Here is a 12,148-nt window from a genome sequence, read left to right as displayed (position 1 = left end):
ATAGTGTCTTGTATTCAATTGGGTGGGTCAAGATTAGCATTAAAAAAAAGATGAGCATTAAAAAATAAAACAAAATATCAGAGAGCTTCATGCCATTTTACATAGTAAGGGTAAGTATGATAGCATGAAAGTGGTTTCAGGGGTGTGTGTGTGTGTGTGTGTGTGTGTGTGTGTGTGTGTGTGTGTGTGTGTGATAGAAAGGTATTTATTATAGCTTGAAAAACACTAGGAATGAGAAAAAAAAAATCCAGGCAAGAGCAGCTACCTTCCAGGTTGTGGAGTTTGCAATTTGCAGTTTGCAGTTTGGAAGGGTTTGCTCAGGGATGGCTAGGGTGTTCACCAGAGGCTTCACAGAGGAGGTGAGGTCTTGGCCCAGCTGGACCAAGGCAGGGAGAGAGAAGAGGGTATTCCAGAATCAACTGGTGTCAAGGCAGGGAAGTGCCGGTGGGGCGGGGGTTGCTGCCAACAGAGACAGGTCTGACCACAAGGTGGATCTGATGTGGCAGGACAGCGAGCATCCTGCAAGGCTGTGAGGGGGCGGAGGCATGTGCCCTACATTTGACAGTCAGACGGTTGGTCGAAATGGATTTGCAGGTGAGCACTGAGGCACAGTATGAGCTGAGAAGCTGGGGGCTCACAGAGAGGCAGGCACTAGCCCTCCTGGGGCCAGGAGGCTGGGCTGTTGGAGGTGGGAAGGCTGGGGAGGAGGCATGGATGAGCCTTGTGACTCAGGGCTGTGTGCGGAAGAGCAGCTGGGCAGGTCAGGAAGGGGCTGAACTTTGGCCCTGGATGTACTGCTGGTGGTGAATCTGGGTCCCTGACAAATTCCCACCTCCTCCTGCCGCTGGTGTCCACACTCCCAGCCCAGAGCGCACCCAAGGCCACACAAACTCTCTTGACCAAGAAAAGTGTCCCAGGATGGGCTGGTAGCATCTTTATATTGAGGGCTTTGAGCCCCTGGGGAGCTCCAGAGACCCATGAGGCCTTGAAGTTCCTTGTCACAAACACAGCTCCTGTGCCCCATGGCTTCCTGGCTGATTGTCCGCCACCTCCTGCCTGTCCCCAGGTGTGAGTGCACACCAGGTTACACAGGTGACAACTGCAGTGAGAACCAGAATGACTGCAGAGATCACCGCTGCCAGAATGGCGCCCAGTGTGTGGATGAAGTCAACAGCTACTCCTGCGTCTGTGCTGAGGGCTACAGGTGAGCAGCCCTAGATGCACCTTGAGGGACTGACTCCTCCTAGCTGTCAGCCTCTGGGGAGAGAATAAGGGTCATGGCCCAGGAGTTTTGCCTTGGCATTTTGACTCTGGCTATGCCTGTCACAGCTGTGTGGCCTTGGGAAAGTTTCTTAACCTCTCTGAGCATAGGCAGAGGATCCACAACCTATTTAATGAAGGGAGTGAGAGGTGGGTCCAGCGTAGTGGGCAGTGCCCCATCACTTACCTGCCCAGGGCTCCTCTGAGTACACATCCTGCCATAAAGGTCATTTATTTCCTCATCCGGGCTCTCCTGGGAGGTTGGAGAGGAGAGCGCCTGCCCTCCTTCTGGTTCCCTACCTCCCATGCTCTGCTTCGGTCTTTGTTTTAAATAGTTTAATTGAAATATAATTCATCTACCATATAATTCACCTAGTTCAAATGTATAATCCAATGGCTTTTAGTATATACCTAAAGTTGTGCATCCATTACCACAATCAATTTCGGAACATTTTCATTACTCCAGAAAGAAATTCCATATCTCTTCTCTGTCACCCTAACTTGCCTCCTTCCCAGCTCTAGAAACCTACTAATATACTAATATCTGTGTCTATAGATTTGCTTATTCTGGATATTTTATATAAATGGAAGCATACAATCTGTGGTCCTTTGTAACTGGCTTTCACTTAGACTCACGTTTTCGGGGTTCATCTATATGGTATCATGTGTCAAAACTTCATTCCTTTTTATGGCCAAATAATATTCCATCGTATGGATATATCGCATTTGTTTATCCATTGATCTATTGGTAGACATTAGAGTTGTTTCCATGTTGTGGCTGTTGTGAACACTGATGCTGCAGATTGTTGTAGCATATATCAGAACTACCTGTTGGTAGTAATGTCCCCTCTTTTATTTCTTTACTTTAGTAATACGAGTCTTCTCTCTTTTGCTTGTATCTTCAGTCTCAGTTTTGTTTTTTGTAAAATGGGACATGAGCGGTGAGTGATTCTTAAACTTTAATGTGCACACGAATCACCTGGCATCTTGTTAAAAATGAGATTCAATAGATTTTCCATTTCTGACAAGTGTCCAGGTGACATCGATGCTGCTGGTCCAGGGACTGCACTTGTAGCTCAGGATCCTTCTGGCTCTTAGTTCTCTCAGGAAAAGTGTTCATTAGGAGCATCTTCTGTCACCTTAAGGATCCAGTTTCCCAAGAAGTTTAGTGAGTTTGTCTTCAGGACGTGGGGGGAAGATGACTCTTGGCCTCTTCACCCTGCCCTGTCTGACCTGTGTCCTTTCGTTCTCAGTGGGCAGCTCTGTGAGACCCCTCCCCGCCCGCCTGCCCCCAGGAACCCGTGTGAGGGGACTGAGTGCCAGAACGGGGGCAACTGTGTGGACCAGGGCAGCCGTCCCGTGTGCCAGTGCCTCCCGGGCTTCGGCGGCCCCGAGTGTGAGAAGTTGCTCAGTGTCAACTTCGTGGATCGGGACACTTATCTGCAGTTCACTGACCTGCAGAACTGGCCACGGGCCAACATCACGCTGCAGGTGTGTGCCCAGGGCGCCAGTCACCGAAGGGGGTCAGACAGCGGGGGACCTTGGTCTCAGATCAGCGCATCAAGACTCATCCCTGCCCAGGACAACAGGGAGACCCCTGGGTTGGTCACAGCTCTCTGGATGTGGGTGTCACTATCTCAGCTCAAACTCGTTTAAGCATAATTGGAAATGTTATTGGGTCACAAAATCAGTCTCAGAGAAGGGCAGGCGCGGAGATGGTCTCGTGAGTGACTGGATCCAGGAAAACAAACTTACCAGGACCCTCTCCCACCACCTCTTGTCTCAAATACTCCTTGGCTTCAGCCTCCAATGCTGCAGACAGGCTTTCTCCATGTGGCTGGAACATGGGCAGCGTTAGCTCTGGCCCTGTGTCTTTAACCACAAGTCCTTGCGGTCCCTTATTTATTTTGCGGTTTCATGTCTAGATTCCATCTTAGAACATCTTATTGAGGGGAAAAATAACATTGGTGAATAAGATAGAGATTCTGCTAAAGACTTCTTGGGTAGGAAGAGGGGAGGAGAGTATGTTGCACATCACACGATAAAATATTTAAAATTTCTCTTTAGTCACCTCTCTCTTTTCCCAAAATTTTGTTTCCTACTTTTTTGTCCCCTTCTCCTCCTTTTTCTGCCTCTCAAACACGCTCACTCTGCTCTCCTCCCCTTTATCACCTCTCCCAGATCCTGTCCCCTGGCATGGTCCACGCGGCAGGACCACAGCTAGCCTAACTGCTCCCCAAAAGAAAACTGACCCCAAACGTTTCTTGCCGTTGCCTCAGGAGCATCTTTAAAGAGGCTCAGTTTTCCCCACTATTTCCATTGCTGGCTCTTTCTCGCTCGCCCTAGTTGACAATCTCAGGAAAGACCTCTGACTGGCCTGCCTTCAGCCACATGCCCATCCCCGAACCAACCGCCAAGTCCAAGGAGATGGGCTGCTGTGATTGGCCGAGCCTGGGCCGTGTGCCCCCTCTATAGACCAGGGGGCAATGTCTTTACCAGAAGAAAGAGCGGGGGTGGGGGGGGTGGCGGGAGAGGGACTGGCGGGAAGAAAGGAGCATGGCTCCAGCAGTATCACGGAGGGGTCTCCAGCCCAGGGCACAACGCCAGCTGCTCGTGCAGATGCAGAGATAGGCCCTACCTCCTGAGTGGCTCCTTCCAGGCGTGGGTGGCACTGGCCTTCCTGAGAGCCTTCCTGAACTTGTCCACTCTGTAGGTCCCACCCTGGGCCCCCCACAGTTCCCTGAGGTCCACAGGGTGGGCCGTCCCGCAGCCAGTGTTACTTTCCTCCCCGGGGGGGTGGGCTGAAGGGCTCTTACATGCCCCCGTTGGCACACGGTTTTCAGGCCTCAGCTGGCCCATCTGCCCTCTGCTGCCTGGCCCTGGCCACACTGTCTCTGGATAGGATTTGAACAGGAGCCGCCAGCCCCTGTCAGCACTCCGTGGAGGGCATGTCATCTGGGCAGGCAGTGGAGGACTGTCGTGCGCACAGAACCTCTCTTCCAATTGTGGCTCCTCCATCGGTTCCACCTCCCAGCCTGTGCTGCTGCCGCATGGGACGGGATGGAAGAGAAAGTGCCATTTCCTATCAGGTCTCCACGGCAGAGGACAACGGGATCCTGCTGTACAATGGGGACAACGACCACATCGCAGTGGAGCTGTACCAGGGCCATGTGCGCGTCAGCTACGACCCGGGCAGCTACCCCAGCTCTGCCATCTACAGGTAGGGCTTCCTCATGTCCACCAGCCGCTCTCAGGGATCTCCTGGGCCAAGAGCAGATCATTTTGGGGACCACCAGAACCTGAGCTGCCTGAGTGGAACAGGCATTCGCATCATTGAGTGTAGCTCAGCTTGGGTCTGAGGCTCTCTGAGGCCTGGGCAGTGGTCCTACCCTTCCCCATCACCACCACCACCTCACAGGGGGCTCCTGAGTGGGGAGGGGGAGACTGATTAAGATGGAAAGCCCTGCCCCAAACTTCTCACCTTTCTCCAGGGAATCCCGAGAAAGGGAGCAGGAAGGACTAGACCATAGGCCACCAAGTCCCCACAGTCCCCGCTTTAATAGATGTGATCCCTTGTGAAGCAGCTGCTGGACCAGTGGCTTTTCTGGGAAAGTGTCCAGGTAGGGATGGGCCAAACTGAAGCCCATTCCCTGGGGTGGGGGCACCCCATCTTCTTCCAGTGCTGAGACGATCAATGATGGGCAGTTCCACACTGTTGAGCTGGTCACCTTTGACCAGATGGTGAATCTCTCCATCGATGGCGGCAGTCCCATGACCATGGACAACTTCGGCAAACACTACACACTAAACAGCGAGGCCCCCCTCTATGTGGGAGGTGAGGACCTGCCCTGCCCCAAGCCTTTCCATCAGGTGATGGTGACAGCCATTCCGGGTGGGGCCTCTGTTGTTCTCTGGCCTGCAGCTTGTCAGGAGAGCTGGTAGCAAGGCCATTGAACTGTGGGGTACGTTCCAGGTGTGGGAGAGGGTCCTAGTGAATGGCCAAACTGCTGGTGGATTGTTCTCCTCTGCCTGGAATCAGGCTGCTGCCCACCCAGCCCAGACTAATGAAGAAAATGAGTGACCGAGTTGGGCCTGAGGCCTGGCCTTGCAGGGTTGGGGGGATGGGGGGATGGGAGCTGGGATTTTCCCAGCTACCTTCTGCACTGTGGGCAACTTTCCTTTTGGTTTTGGGTCAGAAGGGGCTTGTTAATTGTTCAGAGTCCATCCTCAGTCTTGGGGTCCTCAGAGGCCCAGAGTCACTGCAGTAGGTCCAGGCACGGAGTCTCTGCATTAGCTGGGGACCACCCAGCTGGCCTTACAGACTTTGCGGCTAAATGGCCCTTTCCACCACCTGCAGACATTTCCAGGTCTGGATGAGGTAGGTCCCCGGATGCAGCGGGGCTGTCTCAGCACTGCCTAGACGGCAGCCAGATTTGAGGGATGGAGAACCCGAGCTCTAAACCCAGCTCTGCTGTTTACTAGTTGTGCAGTTTTGGACAAGTCACTGAGCACTGAGCACTGAGCATCCAATAGGGTGTAGTGACTCCTGCCTCAGAGAGTTGCTGTGAAGTGGTGACCACAAAAGCAGGTGACAAAGTGCCACACGCCTGAGTTCCAGGCTCCAGTCCTTTCCTCCATCTGGGGTCTCCTGGAGATAAAAGCTGGAATTCCCGAGGGAAGGAAGGGTGAGGGCAGCTGGACTTACACCCAGAGTCTCATTTGTGGACTGGCTGCCGCCAGGCCCGGCACTCCGGGTTCTGATCATGGAGGAAGGAGCTTTTCCATTCCTTCTGGGAAAGAAGTCTGGACTCTCCAGGGAAGGAGAGGACCTGGGCCCAGGGTTGCAGAGACAGAAGGACAGAGGTTGAGGGCAAGAGGGAACACTGTGGAGATGCCCCACAGACCGTAGAGGCGGGTGCTGGGCCCAGTCCGAGCCCGACTCAGCCCAGCTCCGCTCCCTCCCCCGCTGCCCCAGGGATGCCGGTGGATGTGAACTCAGCTGCCTTCCGCCTGTGGCAGATCCTCAACGGCACCAGTTTCCATGGGTGTATCCGAAACCTGTACATCAACAACGAGCTGCAGGACTTCACCAAGACGAGGATGAAGCCAGGCGTGGTGCCAGGCTGTGAGCCCTGCCGGAAGCTCTACTGCCTGCACGGCATCTGCCAGCCCAATGCCACCCCGGGGCCCGTGTGCCATTGTGAGGCTGGCTGGGGGGGCCTGCACTGCGACCAGCCAGCCGATGGCCCCTGCCATGGCCACAAGTGAGCGCAGGGCCCGCCCACCCGCAGGCTCCCTTCCCTTCCGCACAATTCCTCTTCCCTGTAGTGAGCAAACACTACTTTTAAAACCTCCAAATTGGAATGTGTGGCCTGAAACAGGGTTTTATTATTTTTTTCTGGTTTTCAGTTTTTAGTAAGAGGAAGGATCCCTGGGGACGAGCACAGACTCACAGTTTGCTCCTGTGTTTCAGTCTTGGGAACAGGATACCACCCCATGATGCTAAGGCTGGGAATGTGGGGTGCCCTCGGGTGGGCCTTGGCTTGGCCCTGGCCTGTCCTCACAGGGCTTTTTCTCTGTCCCCTCCAGGTGTGTCCACGGGAAATGCGTGCCCCTCGATGCTCTTTCCTACAACTGCCAGTGCCAGGATGGGTACTCGGGGGCCCTGTGCAGCCAGGCTGGGGCGCCTGCAGACCCGTGCGGGGGCCTGCAGTGCCTGCACGGCCACTGCCAGGCCTTGGCCACCGCAGGGGCACACTGTGTGTGTGACCCTGGCTTTTCGGGCGACCTTTGTGAGCAAGGTCAGGGGCCCCCCTCCTGACGTGCCCTCTCCAGGGTCCCTCCCCACAACTGGCTTTAGCAACTTGGTGTTTTCTCCCTCCCAGCCTCGGCAGCCCCTCCATGACCCTGACCCATTCCTGCATCTTAGGCCGCTGCTGGGCTTTAGTGCCCCCCACCCCCTCACCCCCTGCCCTCTGGGCTCTGAGTCCCAGCCCCAGACAGGTTCTTGTCTCTCCCTGGCTCAGCTTTCCTTGCTGCCCCACCTATTGGGGTAAGTGCCCCTCTGGCTGGGGTCTCTCCTTGTAGAAGAGACCATTGGGTAACAGCTCCTGCCCAAACCTCTGCATCTTGGCCCTATCGCCTTGGGACCAGGGAGCAGCAGGAGGTCTGAGGGTCACAGACTCCTTCTCAGGCCCTCCCTGGTCCATGTGACCAAGATGCTTCTGCTTGAATAGGAACTGCTGAGGGGGGCAGGGGGAAGCCTTGAGAAATCCAGAACCCAACTCCTCTAGCTACAGGGAGCCCACCTGAGCCCGCGGCCATCTGTCCTGTGGGGCCCTGGCAGCTAGAAAGTCTTCTTTCCCCCTGACCTCCCTGTAGGCCCAGGAGGAAGCCTGTGCATGTGCATGCTGGGCAGGGAGGATGCTGGGGACGAAGTGGGGTCCGAGAGCTAGAGGACCCCGTTCCAAGATGCTGCCTCTCCTCTCCCCCTCCCCCTCCCCACCTCCCTCCTCCTCCTGCTGCCCTGGGCAGCGCTGACCCATGGGTATGCCCTGAGGCTTTGTCTTGGTGTCTGTCCCATCCAGAGTCCGAGTGCCGGGGGGACCCTGTCCGGGACTTTCACCAGGTCCAGAGGGGCTATGCCATCTGCCAGACCACGCGCCCACTGTCGTGGGTGGAGTGCCGGGGCTTGTGCCCGGGCCAGGGCTGCTGCCAGGGCCTGCGGCTGAAGCGGAGGAAGTTCACCTTCGAGTGCAGCGACGGGACCTCCTTTGCCGAGGAGGTGGAGAAGCCCACCAAGTGTGGCTGTGCCCTCTGCGCATAGCGCCCAGTGCCGGCAGGGAGGGCGAGGGCTGGTGAGGGGCGCGGCCACGAGGGGACCTGGGCTGGGGTCGGTCCATCACCGGGGTGGCTCCTAGGACCAGGCAGCCTTTCTCGAGCACACCGCTCACAGCTGGGGGCCGAGAAGGCGGCCGAGGCCTGGGTGCAGAACACTCTCCGGAAGTGCCTTGCACAAATAGGCGCTTAATAAATATTTGTTGAATGAATGTTTGCGTGAGGTCAGGCCGAGAAGTGCAGAATGGTGACACTCCCTCCTTGCCTGCTACCTGGGTCTGAAGAAGGGACTGGCCCCTTCCCAAACCAACCTTTCTCTCTTGTCTGAGGTCCATGCTGGCCCCAGAGCCCCTTGCTCCCTGCAGATATCCTTGAATGACTCTCAGCCTCCCCTGGGGCAGCCAGCCTGGCTCTCAACTCCCGCCGCCCAGCACCTTCAGGCAGTAGGCCAGGATGCAGCGGGGAAGGGCCCCCTCCTGCTGGCCAGGAAGGGACTGACACTTGCCCCTGGGCTGATTGGCAGCACAGCCACTTCTCCCTCGGGAACAACACTGGGGCTGGAGGTGGGTCCTTGGACCAGACCTCTGAATCCTAAAGTTATGGGACCATTGCAGTAGGGCCAAGGAGGGGGCTCACGTGGAAGAAACGGTCACTGGGACTGCTTGGGGTGGGGATCCCACCAAAGAGGACAGGGGGGTTCTTGTTTCCAGTTGGATAAATATCACCACCTCCAGACACGAGCTGCCAAAGGGCCATTGGTCCTGCCACCAACCGGCCATGAGCTGCTGGCAAGCCACTGGCAGGAGTAGAAGGGCCAGGGCCAGGGCGAGAGCTCCTCCTGAGGAGACAGGGTTCCGGTCCCCTTGCACTGCAGACCAGTGGGGAGCAGTGGTCCATGCATCAGAAACCTCCACTGGCTCTGTCGCTCTGGGCAAACTCCTTCCCCATGGGCCTCGGCCTCCTCAGCTATCAAATGGGGAGGCGGGGTGACTGAGGCAGTGGAGACTCTCCCACTGTGGCTCCAGGGGGGAGGCTGCGGGAGTTGGATCTATTTTCATTAATCACATCAACAAGTATTTATGTGCCTGACTGGGGCTGGGTACTGGGGGTGTTCTGCTCTCACGGACAGATGCCAGCTAATCACAGCGCATCACAGGAGTGACCAGGAAGAGTTGAGCCAAGTGATGGCTCCAGCTGCAGACACGGCCCCCGGCTGGAGTTGCTCACCCTGGGCGTCTGCAAGGAAGGACTCAGTGTTTGAAGAGTCACTGAACATGTGACTGTGCGGCTACAAATGCTTTTCTTCCACGCAGAATGAAAAAGTAGATTATCTTTGAGCCTAAATAGCGAGCTGGCTGGAAGACAGGTCACACTCTCCTGTCGCAGATGTCTCCCCAGGAGTGTGCCCCTGGGGGATCCTGGTGGGCAAGTGGGGTGAGCACACCCCTTTTTTGGCTCCTTCCATCTGCAGACAGAAGGCAGGTTTGGGGGCGTGTGTGGGGTGGGGTTGGGGTGGCATGGCGCCTGTGTTCTCAGCCACCGTGGTGGCACAGGGAGCCCTTGCTGCTGAGTAGTAGAGGGCTGGAGCCTCTTGCGACTCTGGGACCCTGGCATGTCCCCTAAGCCAAGACTCAGACCAGTGAGTTTGTGTCCTGGGACCCCTGTAATGGGAAGAGGAACCTGCCCTATCATCCTGGGGAGGTGCCCTCTTGGCTGAGTCTGCCCCTTTCCTGTCGCTCTGGGCAAGGCCGCGGCGCCACTGCCCCCTGCGGATAGCAGCCTGGGCCTCGCCGCATAGCATCCCTCTCTTATCTGGAGTTTCTGGGCCACCGAGGGACCCTGGAGAGCAGCTAGCACCAGGCTGGACAGGCAGAAAAGCTCACGTGTAGCTAGTTTGTTCCTTCCATGGAAGAGGTGTTCTGGGACCCACCAACCCTGAGAAACGTACCTTCCCCTGGCCACCACCATTCCCCATTGCCCTGGAGAAGCAGCTCCCTGGGCTTGAGGGGCCCTGACTGCAAGGGGCCTCTTTACTTTGCAGAAAATGGAAAGGGCACCTACAGACAGATGGTGGCTGCCTAGAGTCCTGCAGCCCCAGGGCTACGGGGTAAGGAGGGCAGAGGATGGGGTGCTCACAGGCAGCACCCTGGCCCCGCTTGCCCCTCCATAATGCCCCGTGTCCCAGCCCAGCTCCACATTCACGCTCGGTCGAGCTGGAGGATCAAGAGCCACCACAGGGTGAGGGCAGCAAGGGGCCAAGGCAGCCAAGTGCCCCAGGACCAACTTTTCCTCAACTTAGCCACCAACATGCAAGTTGCTAAGGACCTGGATTCCCGCTCATCTTGCCTGTTCACGTTTGGCCCCATTGAGTCCCAGCAGGCTACCGTGAAGTTATCTGTTTGAGAAGTCATCACCACACCTTGCCACCCCTTTGGTGAAGACTTTCCGTTCACTTTGGTGTCGCCATTGGCTGTTTCCATTACACACGCACTGAAGAGACACAGGCAGGCGAGTCCTGAGGTCGCTGTTGCTCCGGCAGCACCAGCGGCAGCAGCGGCCCGGGCTCCCTGTGACGCTGTAAGGAGATGGAAAAGGCCGGACTTTGTCTCCTCTTTGCCTGCTGTTAGCTTAACCACGAAAGTATCTCTTTATACAGAATACTTAACAGATTCTAATATATATTTGTATTTCATTTTGTTATAGTATTTTTATATGTTAAAGTCAACATCCAGTGTCTCGTTTGATTTTTCAGATGCTCTGTGGTTGTGACATTCTGTTTGGGGATTTCTGTAGCCTCGTTTGGGTCACTCTTTAGAGAGACTGGTTTAGAACAGGCCTGTGAGGGAGACACACTTGCCCTTTGCCTAGAAGTGTTGTTTTTAGAACATGTTGGATATTGTCTGTTGTCTTCTATGTGAACATGACATTGATTCACTCAGGTTCTGCCTTCTTGGTCTCTTTTTCTGCCCTGAGGATGAGCCAGGGCTGGCGACGTGCATCCTCCCCAGTTCGAGGGTTTCTGGGTGGCCCACACACCAGCCACCATCCAGGGATGGCACCCAGAAGCAGCACATGTGGGACGTCTGCCCTTGGAACTCTCTGGTCTCCCTGAAGCGGCAAAGGAAGTCCGTTCCTAATGCAGAAGGAAGGGAAGGTCTAGGGGATGGGCTGGTCATAGCTCCCCGGGGGGATGTCCTTGTGAGGACAGAGCCTGGCACGGCACGGCACACGCAGAGATCCGGGAGGGTGCCCGTCCTCATCTCCCCTCAAGCGTCTGCCATTCCACCCGCGTTTTGTAAGTTTGCGTATAGAGCCACATTCATATTTCATCTGGCTCTGAAGGCTTCAGAGCGTCAGGATAACAGATGAGGAATGCAGCGAGGCTTCTCGGGCTGTCTCATAAGGTTAACCTGCCTGTCGCCGGAACAGCAGTTCTCAGGGAATCGGTGGAGAAAGGAGGCGAACATACGTCTACAGTGGTTCTGGTACGATTTCAGACTATGTACACAGCTGCATGCAGGAGCTTTGTAGGATGAGCACCTAAGGGAGGCTAGGCCCCGACGGTCGGGCGAGGCCTGGCCCCTGAGCTAAGGGGCCCCGGCTGGCCTCCCTCTGATGTCAGGACCACAGACTGATTCCCACTAGAAGACCAGGCTGAGGTGATAGTCATACAAGCTGCACTCTGTAGCACATGGTCACCTTGAAAGCAAGCAGGGATTGGAACCGCAGGGCTTTTAAGGATTTTGGAGGAAATGTCATGAACCAGGTACGTGAGAGAAAATGGCTTAGAAGAGGGTTGGTTGTAAGCTCAAGTGTCTAGAGTGGCCAGTAGGTTACCAGAGAAAGTCAAGAGGACACACGCCCTTTTGGCCCATCGTTTGTATTGCCACTTCCGACGAAGCAGCAGCTACAGAGACCTATTTCCCTATGGAAAAAACGGCGAGTGGGGCGGGGGGGTGGGGAAAAATGGTAACTAACAGGGATAGTGATGACTTGAAGGGCATGTTTTCCAATCTTCTAAGCTCTAGCTGAATCTTACCATGCACAAATT

General features: G+C 55.7%; 1 protein-coding gene across 1 annotated transcript in view; it reads left to right on the top strand.

Annotated features, from left to right (window-relative positions):
- SLIT1 (slit guidance ligand 1) overlaps window positions 1-8,844 on the top strand; it is a 160,782-nt gene extending 151,938 nt beyond the window's left edge. The window contains exons 31-37 of the mRNA XM_023519842.1: window positions 1,067-1,204; window positions 2,514-2,751; window positions 4,350-4,480; window positions 4,941-5,095; window positions 6,236-6,524; window positions 6,850-7,061; window positions 7,848-8,844. Coding sequence (XP_023375610.1) covers window positions 1,067-1,204; window positions 2,514-2,751; window positions 4,350-4,480; window positions 4,941-5,095; window positions 6,236-6,524; window positions 6,850-7,061; window positions 7,848-8,086 — 1,402 coding nt within the window. The 3' untranslated portion in view covers window positions 8,087-8,844. The remainder of the gene's footprint in view (window positions 1-1,066; window positions 1,205-2,513; window positions 2,752-4,349; window positions 4,481-4,940; window positions 5,096-6,235; window positions 6,525-6,849; window positions 7,062-7,847) is intronic.
- Window positions 8,845-12,148: the final 3,304 nt, after the last annotated feature.

The sequence above is a fragment of the Pteropus vampyrus genome, unplaced genomic scaffold (genome assembly GCF_000151845.1).
Source record: "Pteropus vampyrus isolate Shadow unplaced genomic scaffold, Pvam_2.0 Scaffold238, whole genome shotgun sequence".
Taxonomy (NCBI): domain Eukaryota; kingdom Metazoa; phylum Chordata; class Mammalia; order Chiroptera; family Pteropodidae; genus Pteropus; species Pteropus vampyrus.
This window is presented reverse-complemented; position numbering and strand designations above follow the sequence as displayed.